Raw genomic sequence first — 15,383 nt, 5'->3', positions numbered from 1 at the left:
CTGGCATTTGTTCTCAGCAGGTATCCTGCAGAATGTGCACTGTTATCCTGGCACGTGTTGCAGAGAAAGTGCACAAATGGAGATACAGATTATATGAGCTGTAGGGAGTTCCCTGCTAAATACTCTCCTTTACTGGTCTCACGGAAGATGGGAAGTTGTCACTACATCATCTACAAAATGGACTATTTTTATGGATTTATGCAGACAAAATTTTGTATAAAGGAGCAGGACAGCTTTCTACTTTCAGTTGCAAACATTATGATAAGTATCTATTATTTGGTCCCTGTTCACTGCTGCTGGGTGGGATTTTATCTGCCTTATTTCTTTTGATAATGAGCAAGCGGAAACCAAGCACTTCTGCAGAGAGGACTGAGTTTAGTTTTGACAGAGAAAGCCTACAGTCAGTGTCACTTATGTGACACAAACATAACCATTGGGATGTAAGTGGAATAGCTGCATTTGCACTGCTGGCTTACTTCACTGTTGTTTCCCAGAGCAGCAGTCCTGTCTTAGTGTGCACTCCTGCCTTCTCAATGTTTTACACACACAATATATTAACTTACTGCTCTTTAATATTGGTAAAGACTAACTTCCTTTTCTGGTTGTTCCTTTCTTTCTGCAGAGGGAAAACCGCAGGCTCCAAGAAGCAAGCATGCGGCTGGAGCAGGAGAACGATGACCTTGCCCATGAGCTTGTAACAAGCAAAATTGCCTTACGGAATGACCTGGACCAGGTAATGCTGACAAAGATGGGTCTCAGCCCACACTTGGCAACACCAGTTTTCGAGCCCTGCTTTGTGCTTAAGTGAAAGCATGAATGCAACATTAAAAGTATAATTATTTGTGCCTTTATTTTCCTGACAACCTCACTCCCAGCTGCAGTCTGAAAGCTGCATTTCCACGTGTGTGCAACTGTAGGCATTTACAGGGGTGTTTTGCCATCACTGACTTCACCTTCTCTGTTGTGGATTGTTTTAGAAAATGTAAACCATAACCTTTAGGCAGATACCAAAGAGTGAACATTTACTTGCAAAAGCTATCACGCTGTCTTTGAAAGACTAACCTCAAGTGAAGTTGCCATGCAGAATGTCTACCCACCTCATGAGGATCTGTTTTTCACAGCAGTTTCAGTACAGTCAACAAAATTTAGAGATAAGGAAGTGGCATGGCACCAAAAACTGGAAGGGCTTCTAGGTGTTCTTTGCTAACTGCTTTTGTTTCCTGTGAAGACTGGAATGTGAAGGGCAGCAGCATTCAGAGCCCTTTATCTCGGAGAACTATAAATTCAACCCTCCTCTTTCTGGAAAATTTTATGTACTATGTTAAATGCTGTAACAGCTATTATTAAGGTACTCAATACAAGAGGGCCATACTCCACCACACCCCATGATTAGTCCTGTGCTCAGTGAGGGCTCTAGAACGTTTTATAATGTAAAATCTTTTCCTGCAAGGGCCTCTCAATTTGATTTCCCATAATCATTTGGCTTTCTTTATCTAGCCTCAGAATTGTCAACATCACTAACCACAGTTGTGCAATCTGTATTTCTGTTTAGGCAAATCTTTGATAGTTAAGCTCTGCTGATTTGGATCCATGTGAGTCAAAAGACCTGAGCTGTCTTGAACACAGGCAGAGATGCGCTTTGCATGATGGAGTCGGCAATCTCGTGTAAAGGCCAAAAGCAATGTGTTGAGGTGCTCTATTTTCCCTGGGAACAGCTGTACATAAAGCAGCTTTAGATCTGCTGCTGCCCATGCTTTTTTTTCCCCCCCTCAAGTATTATGACTGCCAAGCACATACCTTTGCCAGTTCCATCTCGTGCTCTCCTGATTTTTAGCAGGCTTTCTGTAGATGAGTGGCTCCGTGAAGTTTTCCCACACTCTGCCTCAGTTCACTGGCACTGGAAGAAAAGCTTTGTGCTACTGCACTCCTCATCTGCAAGGACAGGTTATCCCGTACATCACTGCAGGTGCTTGGAGAACTTGGAAGGAACACATAAAAGGAGTAAAGATTTGTAGTTCACTCAAAGTATATCTTAAACAGGTCTTTCACCAAAAATACCCTTGTAATCTCCGAGTTCTTTTGGTCTAAGATGCCAATTTAACAATTTTCTGTTCTTTCACTGCTTGTTTTTCTTTCTCCCACACAGCTATATACACACGTAACAATGCAGGAATCCTCAGTCGATCTCTTCACTCAGGGCCCAGGTGCAGCTGCTTCTGCTACCCACAGTCACCATTAACAAATACCCTCTTTGATAATTAACACTGTAGCCAACAGATAACCTAATACCACCACCCGTGGTAGAAAACCAAACTGCAACTCAGAGACAGGTTCTGCACTGTTATTTCTTGTTTCCAATGTCATTTTCCCTCTTGTATTTTCAGCAAACTAAGTATTATTCAAGCACAGCCCTTGCCTATTGTAGCACTTAGTTACTGAACAGGAGGGGTGGTGCAATGCAGTGTGTATCTCCTAGCTGGGGAGGTCAACATGGTGATTAGGGAGGCTAGTGCTCACAAAAACAAAGCATTCCCAGTATCTTTCACTGTAAGCTTGGCCCTTCAAAGAAAGGAGAAAATTCATATTCTCTAGTAGACAGTATCAAGTTTCTCCAGGTAATACTTGACTGATAAACTGTTTTATCTGGTGGTCCTGTAGGTCTCTTTTATACTTGTCTCCACCCAGACACTTTGTAAGGTACAGTGCAGGCAACTAACGTTTTCTACAGTATCTTACAGATAGAAAAATGGAATGACTTACGTGAAGTTACACAGGAGCTAAATCATGCTGCCTTCACTTAGATTAATATTGTTCCCAACAAAAATATTCTATACATCATGGTTTATATTAGGTTTGTATTAGGACATAGTATCTCTGCTTACTTGCGATCTGGGCTTAGGTAAGCATGTGGCGAAAGGGTTTCTTTTGCAGTTGTTGAAACACAGTGAAATAACTTAGGAAATGGCTATTTGAAAAAGGAATGTCATATAAAAAAATAGGTTAGGTGAGCCATCAGAGGGCAGGAAAAGGCAATGCTAGAACCTGAGTCTACAATATTTCTGAGATGTAAATGCCAATACATTTGTATTGGCGCAGATAATATCTTATTTACACCAGCATTTCTAATTCTAGGCTGAAGACAAAGCAGATGTTTTGAACAAGGAACTTCTCCTGACCAAACAGAAGCTAGTGGAGACTGAGGAGGAGAAGCGGAAGCAGGAAGAGGAAACTGCTCAGGTAAGACAACTTCTCTCATTTAGCAAGGAAATGCAAGCAAAGGATATGGAAAAAAGCATGAATGTGTTTTAATTGTAGAAGGGATTTTGTCTTCAAAATGCAGTCACAATTAAATAATTACAGTGCCAGGGCAATTTTTTTTTTTCCAAGTATGGTTTTCAGTGTTTTCTTTACTTGAGCTCAGAATGTTCAGTTTTCCAAACCTTATCCTCTGCCCAGTATTGTAATCCTTTTCACTGGTGGTGAGCAATCACAACTAAGGAGACATAATCAGACCACTTTTAATGATATAAACAAGAAGCTGGAGGAGTTGTTGCCTTAATAAGAGGCTGTTCTGGATTCAGCTGGTGGTTCACTGAACTAAGCTGTGAATGTTCCTGTCTGAAGCTAGAACCAACAGCAAAACAAAGCTGAGGGTTGGGAGAATTTTGTGGACTAGACCTGGCCTCATATTTTTTGTGAAATGTTCAGTCTTAGTTTTTCAATCCTACGTATCTAACACAGTGCTGAATGCTGACACACACAAGTTTATGTCAAAAGTGATACCCTGATTTTTATTTTCACTGTTTGACAACAGTGGCTACAACAATCAAACGATCATTTTTGTGTCTCCTTAATTGGAGGTTGCCAAGTTCTCTATTTGCTTTAACAAGGCAGTGGAAGCCTTTCTCCTACTTGAAAGGGCTGTCAAAATTTAGTGCTTCTGAACGATGGAGGAATGAGTTAACTGTATTTTGATGCAATGCCACAGACCAAAACAGATTTTTTTCTCCCGTTAAGGAGATGAGAGTGATAATGCTGAGAGATTCTTCTTCCTATTCCATATCCAAACAAAAAAATAATCTGTCTGCCCACGCTTGATCTAACAGTGTGCAGAAAACAAAAACAAAATCAGTAAAACCCACTTAATAGTAATGCTCTTGCTTTGTGTTCTGTGGACTATGCTGTACCACCATGTAATGCAGAGACATCTTCCTACAGGATAAGTCTCTAAGCATGGATACACTATATCAGAGTATAGTCTTCCTGGTTATAACTGACTATAATACGTATTTGTGTACTGAGTAAATCAGACACTTGTATGAAGAAGTGGAAGTGGTAAGAAGAACTGGAATTTGGTAAGGAGCAGCTGTAGAACTGCTGTAAACACAGCCAGACTTCGAGAAAATGATCTGATGACATTTTGAGAACTTCTTTCAGTGTACTGTGTAACTTCTCTCCTTCAATTCCTAGCTGAAGGAGGTCTTCAGGAAGCAGCTAGAGAAGGCAGAATCTGAGATCAAGAAAACTACAGCCATTATTGCAGAGTATAAACAGGTACTGTTCTAGAGACGCTTTCTCCTATTTCTTCTTTCAATCTGATCTGAAAGCTGAATTTTCGGAGTAGCAGATCTCATCCTTTAAATAAGTTACACTATGTTTCAGGCTTCCAGAGACCAAGCATTGTAATCTGTCATAAATCTTTCTGTGGTTTTCATAATAGTCTCCTAATTTAGGGAATCAGGCGTAACCTGTCTTTCAGCTAATTTTAGTACTGCAGGGTGAATGCTTCTTTATTCTGTGACTTAATACAGTATAAACATTATAAACCAATTCATCTATAAAATGTTCGTCTCTGTGTTCAGGTTCTGTATTGAATACTGCCATTTTTTTTCAGTCTTATTATCATCATCAGCCTCTGAGTGAGGCAGAATTTAAGAAATGTTGGCTCTAACAAAAATGAAAAAACATGGGTTATATTTTACTATAGTAAATGTTACCTAAGAGACTGCTTCCTCTGCTCCAGATTTGTTCCCAGCTGAGTACCAGGCTGGAAAAACAACAAGCGGCCAGTAAAGATGAACTGGAAGTTGTGAAGGTGAGAATGATGCCTCTACATATGGGATGTATGTAATGCAAGTACTGCTAAACACCAGGGACACAGAATAAGATGTGAATTGAGGTTTAATGTAACAACAGTGGTGTCTGCCTTCCTGCACTGGTAGCCCCACAGGTGTTTTTCATCAGATGGAGACAATGAAAGGATTAATTTACTTTCGTAGTTCCTTATCTTATATCAGACAGAACAGAACTCTCAAACTGTGAACTCCATGTTGTACTTGGCTTTTCTTCTTATTGTTGAAATGTATACTTTTGGCAAAAAATACAGAGAGATAGTATTTACTTGAATGTTTTAATTAAATAATAATAATAAAAGGTTCTCTAGAAAAGAAAACATTCTTCTTCTCCTGTGTGCCCAGTGGAGGAGTCAGAATTGGCCAAATTGGACAATTCGGGTTTCTGTAATTTAAGCACAGTTGTTTAAGTAATTTGCATAGCTTGAGCCATCCCCAGAATTGCCCTAGCAGTTCCTCACCCTTCTCTAAAGCCCCTTACTAGGAACATCTGCACTAGAGATAAATGTTTCCTGATCAGGTATCAGTCTGCTTTGTCACTATGAAGAGGCAGAATTGTTTTCCCTCTGCTGTAGCTTCTAGTTGCTTCTTTGGTACTCAAGTTGAACCCGATTTGTGCCTTCTTAGTGACCTTTTTATGTTACTGGTAAAAGATAATTCTAGGATAGATGTTCCTATAATCTGCTGAATTAGCTCAATATCCTGTTTCAGTTCATGTGAGCCAGGCCAGCTGTGCTACATCTTCAGCTATGAGTAACTGATTCACCTCTCCAAGTAGCATGAGAACATTACTGTTGTGTATCAGGTGTCACTGGCAGAAAGGGTCATCCCCTAAGATGCTGAACAAGCACCTACAGGACAGGACTGGCCCGTGTTGAGAGCACAGCAGCTTGCTTGCTTCTGGAAATATGGAAAAACTACCTGACTTTAAGTATCACGATTTGTATTCATTTGGTCAAGTGCTTTTAGGGAAGATGGAAAGTTTCTAGAGTGTGATTTACTCTTCTGAATTCTGCTGGCATAAATACTGCAAAATATTACAAAACTTTGGTAGCAAGAGGGTTTGAGTATTTCTAGTTCGAGAGCAAAGTCTCTGTGCTTAGACAGAGCACACTAAGTCGATTTTAAGAAAATTTATACTGGTTAATATGCCCTGGAAATTTTTCATGAACTTCTCAAATTCCTTTCATGTCATGTATGAAAACTGCAGTACGAGATAGTTCAAGCTTACTGACTGAAAGGCAATCTAACATAAAAATGGCTCTTCCAGGAAGCGCAGCAACTCCTGAAAATATGGATTAAAGATGAGCTTTCTGGGTATTTCAGGGTAAAGTGATGGCCTGCAAACACTGCAGTGAGATTTTCAGTAAGGAGGGGGCACTGAAGCTGCCTGTTGTAAGCATGGAGAATAAGGGCATAGAAATGGATGATGAAAAGGATGCACTGAAGAAGCAACTGAGGGAGATGGAGCTGGAACTTGCACAGACCAAACTGCAGCTTGTGGAAGCTAAGTGCAAAATTCAGGTATGTGAAATCCAAGTACAGCAGGGCTGTGTCCTTAACCTTGTTATGCTGAGTACAAAATAATTCTGAATCATGCAAAAAATTGTTCCAAAAGTGAGCATATACCCATACTGCAGTATATCTGTGAACTGCAAGAACGATTTTCTGTCTTGAAAACAGATTTTTATATCTAAATATCTTCTGCTGTTCCTGCAATTTCAACCTGCCTTCTCTCCCCAGTGCCTGGGAGGTTGCAAGGAAAGTGCTGGATTGCAGGGACTGAGTTTGAAGATACTTTGCTGTTAATTACTTGGGTTTTGATCAGTTCTGACTATTCTACTTTCGTAGGAGCTGGAACACCAGAGAGGAGCCCTTATGAATGAAATCCAAGCTGCCAAAAACTCTTGGTTTAGCAAAACCCTGAACTCTATCAAAACGGCCACAGGCACACAGCCACCGCAGCAGCCTCAGCCGTCCCTGCCACCCAAAGAGGGCAGTACATAGTTCCCGCCAGACCCCAAACAAGAGCACAAAGAACAACACAACTGAACCCTGGAGGATTCTTCCAGTGGTCTCTCCTCTTGGAGAAAGGACAAAAGGCAGGAGCGCAGGCTTGAAGTGAAATTCTTCGGTGTTCTTCATTCATTCTGATGTGACCCTTTACAAAGGGGGAAAAAATAATTCCCGTTTTATGTTGAATTCTTACTTCCCAAACTGCCTTGCTGAAAGCCACATTCTGATACCTTCATACTTTTACACTTTATTTTATATGACTAGATGTTAAATACTTCAAAACTAGGTCTTTAATACATGACTAATTACTCAAAATTATTTTTATCTTGCATAGAAGGTTTTTTCTTCTTCTGGAGGAAGAAAGAGAATGGAAAATGTAAAGTACTGAAGCATAATCTCTTCATAGAAAGCACAGTGTAGTAAGTACCAGTGTGTGTGCAGGTGTCTTAGGATAACTTACGCCCTGGGACCATCTCAGAAGTTTATCGCAGTGACCGTGTCCTGCAGAGAAGCACTTTTTGTAAAGCTTAGGCCATAGCAAAGATAGTCTTGTGCTCTCTTGGCACAATTGTTTATGAGCTTCCCTGATAATTTCTTAGTTCTGATTGTTTTTTTCTTCAGAAATGCAAGTAGTGCAGTTCCTTGTAGCATTGTTGTTTGAAGGCTATTGACAGCTGAACTGGAATTTAACATAAAGTTATCTAGTTCCCTTTTCATTTTTATGTTTATACTACAAATTGCAAGAAATAATTCTTTCCACTGGGATAAAAGGAAAATTTTTCAATGTTTATTTGATGTTTTTGCCCTGAGGCATAGTGAAGACCTTGCATAGTTTAGACCTTTTGTATATCCTGTGCAATAAAGGGTAGGTTTTATGAATAACAGTAATGAAAACCTTTTCCTGGGTCTATATTCAAATTCTGAATTTGACACAGAAATAAGGTATCAAAAAAATCCCTCAAAATGTTTATGCTGCACTGATGAGTAAGACACCACAGCATCAAGATCTGTTTGCTACTTAGGAAACACTACGTTGGTATTACTTATTTTTATAAAAACAAACATTTTCAAGTGGAATACAAAACCTAGACTTTCGCATGGGGTAGACTTCTCTGATGATTCCCAAACCTGTGTGGTTGTTTTTTATCTCTTAAGGTAACAAAATCCAAAAGCATTTGGTTTGACTGAACATAAAGTGTTTATAGAAATACTTATTTCATGGAAAATTAAACTATTGCTTGAACTGATGGAGTATTTTTTTAATTATATCTGTCATGTCTAAAGATGGTCTTGCAGGTAAATATCATTGCTGGACTAAAGGTTGTGTATTAATTGTTCCATTTCCAAAATTGTTCCAGGGACATTAGTTCTGTTTTTTCTTTTTTTAATTCTAAGTAATGCCATATCTTGTCAGTTTTGTACAATAAAATTTAATGATACCCATCTTGTGCTTTGTTGTCAAGCATAATTGTGAATTATTTTAAACAGGGTAGTATAAATGTAACCTGTGCCAAAGGAGTGATTCTGAAAGGCAGTCAGCTGTTTGAAGTAGAGATCAAAATATAATCACTATCTTGACACAATCCTGCAACAAAATTCTCTCTTACAAGGGTAAGGGGTTAAAAAACCAAAAATATTGGAAAACGTACCTGCAAGAACACTGATTATCTGGAAATATTAATACAGTGAGGAAAAAAAAGGTAAAAACATAAAAGAAATTTCTTTTGCAAATATGAACAAAGATCTTTTTCCCTGGTCACTTTCTTGCTAATATTTGCATGATTGTTTCCATTCTCTTAACTCTCTAAACCTATCATTAGTCATTCATTTACCAGTTTCACTTTACACTCAAAATGAACAGCATAATAAATTTGAAGTGACATTTAAGAATACCTGGCAAACATCTGATGGTTACATTTGAGAGTACTGTGCTGATGAGTGACACCGATGGTTTGACAAGTGTCCGAGTTTCTTATTTCATTTACATTAAATCATACTTAGAACCAGATTTAAAACCTTGATTGGAAAAATGCAGTAATAATAAAAAAGAAATGGGTAAGACTGATTCCCTGACCAGGTGACTTAAAGTAACAGCTCACTTCTGCTCAAAGAACTCACCCCTCCAACTCCCTGTTGTACAGTTGTGTCCCTTGTCCATGTTATGGCAGGACAAGGACATGCTGGAGATGATTAAACCCAACCAAACAAGAAAAGATGTGGGGGGCATTTCTCCCCTCTTGGTTAGTCTTTTGTCACATTAATGAGTTAAATGACCTCAAAGGGTCCAGTGACTGCAAGCGGATTGTGGGAGTGGGACTTCCTCAGTTCAGCAAAAAATAACTGTTAAATAAGCTCACCATGTCCCACGGAACTCGCTTTGACTCAACATCATCTTTCTCAGTGTAGCTGCTCTCTGACTTTGGAAGTTGAGTTTCTGTGACAAAAATATGTTTGCTACCTGCTAGCCATGATGATTTCAAAACCTTGTAGAATGGAAGCTGGCTTACATCAGCAAAAAAAAGTTCCTGAAGGCAACAGCTGCATTATTGCTCTTGGCAGTGACATAAAGGCAAAAAACTACTTTCACTTTCCATCTATAGTTCCAAGGTAGTGTTTGTATCAGTGGTGTTTGGAAGTGTAGTATTTACATGGCAACTGTGTCTTCTCAAAACTCCTGAAAGAATAAGAAGATAGCTCTATAGCATTGTCTTGATGAATAAGCGTAGTTATATTCAGAAACAAGGAAAGGAGCAAGACTGCAGAATTTAATCAGGCAAGCTAAAATTTTGCCTGCTGACTGTATATGCTATTGGGAAACTTAGCTTCCTGTGAGAAAAACAAATCTGGGGTTTAATTAGCCCTTTTCAGCAGTGTGTGATAGTTATGTGCACACGTATGCCAGACCAGCTGATCAGTCATGGACAGCTGGCTCATTGTTCAGCTTTTCAGCTGGAAACATCATCAAAGTCTCACTAAAACTGTTATTTTTGTGTGGCACTGGAACAGCTAACATGGCTTGTTAAGTCTGCAGTGATTAATATTTTTTTTCCTAAGTCAGTATTAAACTATGTATCCACATCAAACTTATATTAAAAGTAATTTGAATTTTATAAATAATGTGTGGAACTAAATCTTATATTTTAATTTTATTGAGAGTGCACAGTTCTGAATAAAGTCTTAACTTCGTTTAGGGACAAACCTCCAAAGAATTTTTTTAGTACAACTGTTTTATCTTGTTGGATTCTAATCTGTTCCTGAGGTGCCCAATGGGGAGAAGCGAGAGTACTTTTTTGAATTTAAAAAGCAACTGTTTTTACTTTGACTGTATCACTTTACAGGATAAATGAAGCAAGGCTGATTTAGTTACATGGTACCTCTGTGAACTAGTTTTGTATTATCTTTGTGAATCAAACTTAATATTCTAAAGTAATAGGATGTATTTCACTTAAAAATTCTAAATTTACCCAGAGAAAATTAAAAACAATAAAATAGAAAATATCATGTGTGGTGGTAATCCAAGAAACTGCAAAATCCCCAAGGTCCGTATGCATTAAAGTTTAGTAAAACCAGTCTTGGGAAAGGGAGACAGCTGTGTAATCAGTACTGCCAACTGAGAAACTCATCCTTATCCTGCCCATTAATTAGTATATAATTTGCTACAGCTAACTTATATTGCTTACTTAGGTAAGCAATGTTTTTCTTTCTCATGGGACATTTTAAAGGACTTCTCTTAGTTGGCCCTTGAAATTTCTTTTAAGATAGATGCTTTTATCTGTGCCATTATGTTAAAAACAACTCAAAATAAAAACAGCCATTTACAAGAGCAGATAGAAAGTCAAGAACAAGAATTCAGCCCCTTGACAGAGCATGAAGTATCCCATTGACTTTAGAGTCATGATGCCACTGACCTACTGAATATAGTAATGTAGGAGTACATAAAAATCTGATTTTACTGTCAGTGAAGTATCAAAACTTGGAAGCTATGTAAGTCATCCTTTCTCCACAGGATAAAAGTAGGGCTGTTCCCTGTCTTCTGTTAAGTAGTTGCAGTGAAATCCATGGAACTACTTATATGTGTGGGAAAACTATACCTCTTATTTTGATTTACTATCAGACTCAGGGATAATTGGCATACTTCTGCATGATCTGATAAGCCTAAATACCTTTGGCACTAAAAACAGACGCACTTCTGATCTTAAAATGCTGGTTTTCTTCCAACTGCTAGTGAGAAAACCTTAGTACATGTTATTGTCTAAATGTGAAGATCAGGGCAGAGATGTTTCCCTCAAGACTGGGGACTGTTCTGAGTGACAAGCACATCTCTTACAGCTGAACCCTGCAGAATGGGCTGTTGTGCAAACAGCTGGCTGCACTAGACAGGTAATGCTGTGTACACCCAAGGCATTGCTGTGAGTTAACACAGCGCCGGGTGTCACATTGTTCTTGCAAACACAAAGGCTTGAACTGTATTATTTTCCTGTCTATTATGCTAATATCCTACTAGAAGCTGTCCTATTACCTCTTTTTGAGTAATAATACTGAGGAGAGACACAAAAAAGCAATCAAGTTTGGACCTTTCAAGTTAGGTGGGCTGTACATCACAGCAGCCTTTAAAACAGGGCTGATCCATAGATGGGGTTTCAGAAATTTGAAGAATTCGCAGCAGGGTGAATAATGCTCAGCATTAATCAAGATCCCACCTTTCCCAAGTCAGAAGTCTACATAATTTATTTCAGGATCATGACTTAACACGTACAGGTTAATCCTCCAGGAATACAGGGCTCTCCATTTCTCCTGGATTCCAACTGCTTTGCTACTGAATGTATTTCATGCTATTTTTACCTGAAAAAGACAAAAAGATATGGGTAGAGAATTAGGACATTACTTCCTCTTATTTTCTTATTCAGTGGGACTTGCTTTTATTTAACCTGTAAAGGAATATATATGTATCTTTGGAAAACTATATCTTATATATAGAATAATATATAGGAAACTGAATCACAAGGGGATAAATACATCAAAAGGATTTGGTGTCATAAATTTCATTTGTGATTTGATATCACCAGAATCCTGGGCTGTACTAATTTCCTTCCAGTTTCTCTTATTTTTGTATTTTATATAATACATGGATGGTACTACCAATGCAAATGAGAGCAGACATTCTCAGATTTTTCTCCAGATCCCAATTTCCCCCTTCCAGTAATCGCTGGGTTTGCACTGCTGCCCATACCACCTTTAAAACCTGTGCCAGGAGCTCTCCCGAGCTTTGGGAACTGTTGCTTTCCCATGGAAGATTTTCTGGCTTCTCTGAACTGGGAAAAGTTGACATGTGAATGCAGAAAAGGGTCTAATCAGGCATGGTCTAAATCCCTCAGTGTCTGCCATTCAAGATGGATTCACTTTAGCACATTGAAAACAGAGAGAAAGCTTCAAAGCTCTGGCTCCGTTACAGTGAAGTTTTCTAGATTCAGAGCTGCATTTGTCGTCTGTGTGTGTCCCAAGTTTGCAAATCCTAAAGAGTCAGGAAAGAAGAGCATCACAGCGATATCAGACTTTTAACTGAGAATAACTCCATACTGCCAATACTTGTGCAACAAATCCACGTATTATATAAAGTATAATATGGAAATATAAGTGTAATGCTTGTTATTAAAAGTGCAATTCAATGTAAATGGTCACAACAAATGTTTACTTTTTTAATTGTTACAGAATTGTTTGGATTGGTACCTTGTTATCATTGTGTGAACAATGCCTTGTAAAATAAATGGAAATGCAAACAAAATGGGAATAAGGTGCTTATTTTCATAAGCCATTTACTTAAGAAATGGCTTAGATCTGTTTGCAGTAATAAACTGCTGCTGTGCTAGGTTTTTTGATACAGGTCACTCATGCTGGTCATTTTCAAGCAGCCCTGTTGCACTAGGACACAGTGACTTGGCAGACTAGCTGTCCAAAATGTGTTTGTGCTACACAGCCAATTCCAGCCCGTTCATTAGGACGATGTAATCATTCCCAAGGGGTCTCCTGTTCGAGTCTGACAGACATGCGCCGTGCCAGACAGCTAACGGGTCACCCTGGCCCTCTGCTCCAAACACTAGCCTGAGGTTGCCAGCCCAGAGAATGTGCTAGTAAATAAGCTTTTCTTGAAGGTCACTGATACATAGCAAGGGGGCAACAGGAGCCATAGTTAAGGACGTCATGCATCCCTGGAGTACACAAGAGAAATACGCAAGTGAGCCATGAGGCAGCATGCTTATCAGAAGAGTCATAGGGAGCACAAGGACACAGCAAGAAATTGAAAACTGACTCCTAACAGAGAAGCATGGCTGAACAAAACCAGGGCAGACCAGAATTTACAGCTGTCAAAAGTATTCCAATGCTTTATAAACCCATTTTCCATGTGAGCAATTGCCATAGTATTTCTTTTTTATTAATTAAGAGCAACAGCCATTATTCCCAGGTAACCGGAAAGGCACACAGCACTTCAGTGGAAGATACAAAAGCAAAGAGGGAGAAAAGCTGAAGGTTAAATTTACCAGACATAACATCTGGTATTGTTTTACCTCCACATCACTATCCAAGGACTGTTTGTCATCAGCTGCTATCAATGCCTGCAGACAGAAGCAGAAGGCTACTACTTGCTAGATAAAAAGGCCACAGCCTTTCAAGGCCCTCTCAGATGCTTACACCCCCATCCCTTCCCCCAGCTGAAGAGTACTGAAGACCCCTCTGCGTTGTATTTTCTCTGCCAGACGGACCAGACCAGGAACTTTCATTAGTTTCAGTACTCCTACTAACACTAACCTAGTTTCTTTTCCTTCTCCTGATGCAGGATCTGTTCTGATTCTTCTCCAGGAGAAGGCCTTCCACTGAGCTCTTTGTACAGATACACACAAGATGACAACCTGGCTTTGTCAGGCTGTCTTCTGTTTCCAGCCAGGGGAGGATGCAGATGCTACTGCAGCCTTATGCAAAGGAGAGCTGTGTGGAACCTGTTTTTACAATACAACAGACAACTCTTCTGCATGGAAGCTGCCACTCAAGTGGAAGTGCCACAGGCATAGAAATGCTCCGAAGGAACAACATAAACACTGGTTTTAAAAAAATATCAAGAAAAAAATCAGATTACAGGCTCACTTACCAATGCATTTATGTATTTTTCTAGCCAAAAATAAAAGTATAAAGCAATACCAGCTTAAATTCTAAAACTATGAGGACTTAATAAGACCACAACTAAGAGTGGAGAAACTAAAACATCAGTAGCTAAGGAAAAAAAAAAAAAATTAAAGGTTTTTCTTGTCTTGGTGACTGCTCAACAAGATCACAAGGGAACAATTCCTGAATAAGCAACTGCCTTCAACCTATTAAGTAACCACACCACTGAAGTAAATTCCAGTTGACCATATTGCATTTTCCAGATAGAATCAACTGGCCCAGCTTCAAATGCTGGACAATCTGAAGTCCCATGGAAATGAAAAACCACCACGGAGTTAGTTATGAAGATCTTTCCTGGTCCTTTCTCAACTGCAGATCTTGGACCAGACGGTTATAATAAACCCTTCAGTACAATGTCTGTTAAAACTGCTTTGTGGAACGCAGGCTTGAGCATAAATCTTTGGCTTCAGGTTTGCTATGAATTTACCTCATCTCTTCTTCCCTCCATACCTCTAAAAAAAACCCCCAAAAACGAACAATAAAAAAATCCCCAACAACCCCCACCTCTTTACAGATAAATTAATTCTTGATGTTCACTTCAGAAAAGATAAAGTATCTAAGCCCATAAATCAGCAAATGAAATGTCATTCCTCAATTGGGTAAAACAGATGTTAGAACTGGCACACTTTCAGAGAAACCTACTTTTTAAACGGTGAAGGCTGTATCCTGCCTTGGGTTCCATTGCTTATAAAAAGACGTCTGGAGACAAAGGCTGACATCTCCACTTCCCCGTTTAGTAACAGATTGACACTGTTTGGGTTTCTTAGTTTAGGTTGGTTTGTTTTTTCCTCCTTTGGGAAATTTTTAGGCCCGACTGGGACCTGGGGATACAGAAACTAGGGTTTTTTTTTGTTGGTCAGGTCGCTGAGGTAACGGTGGTAACAAACACCTCACTGTGCTTTTACCTTGACCAACTGCAAGCGAGGCTGCTCTGCTCAGAAGATCATTCCAAATCTCCCCTACAGCGGTTACGACTGCGCTCGCTCAGGAGACCAGACCAGACCAGACCAGACCAGACCA

General features: G+C 39.3%; 1 protein-coding gene across 3 annotated transcripts in view; it reads left to right on the top strand.

The window, feature by feature from the left end:
• Positions 1-7,420, top strand: part of RABGAP1L (RAB GTPase activating protein 1-like) — a 62,913-nt gene extending 55,493 nt beyond the window's left edge. For all 3 annotated transcript variants that reach the window (XM_010017657.1, XM_010017658.1, XM_010017660.1), the window contains 6 exons: positions 623-733; positions 3,133-3,237; positions 4,471-4,554; positions 5,024-5,095; positions 6,459-6,656; positions 6,984-7,420. In XM_010017657.1, the coding sequence (XP_010015959.1) occupies positions 623-733; positions 3,133-3,237; positions 4,471-4,554; positions 5,024-5,095; positions 6,459-6,656; positions 6,984-7,139 (726 nt within the window). In that variant the 3' untranslated portion in view covers positions 7,140-7,420. The remainder of the gene's footprint in view (positions 1-622; positions 734-3,132; positions 3,238-4,470; positions 4,555-5,023; positions 5,096-6,458; positions 6,657-6,983) is intronic.
• Positions 7,421-15,383: the final 7,963 nt, after the last annotated feature.

The sequence above is a fragment of the Nestor notabilis genome, unplaced genomic scaffold (genome assembly GCF_000696875.1).
Source record: "Nestor notabilis isolate BGI_N333 unplaced genomic scaffold, ASM69687v1 scaffold8007, whole genome shotgun sequence".
Taxonomy (NCBI): Eukaryota; Metazoa; Chordata; class Aves; order Psittaciformes; family Psittacidae; genus Nestor; species Nestor notabilis.
This window is presented reverse-complemented; position numbering and strand designations above follow the sequence as displayed.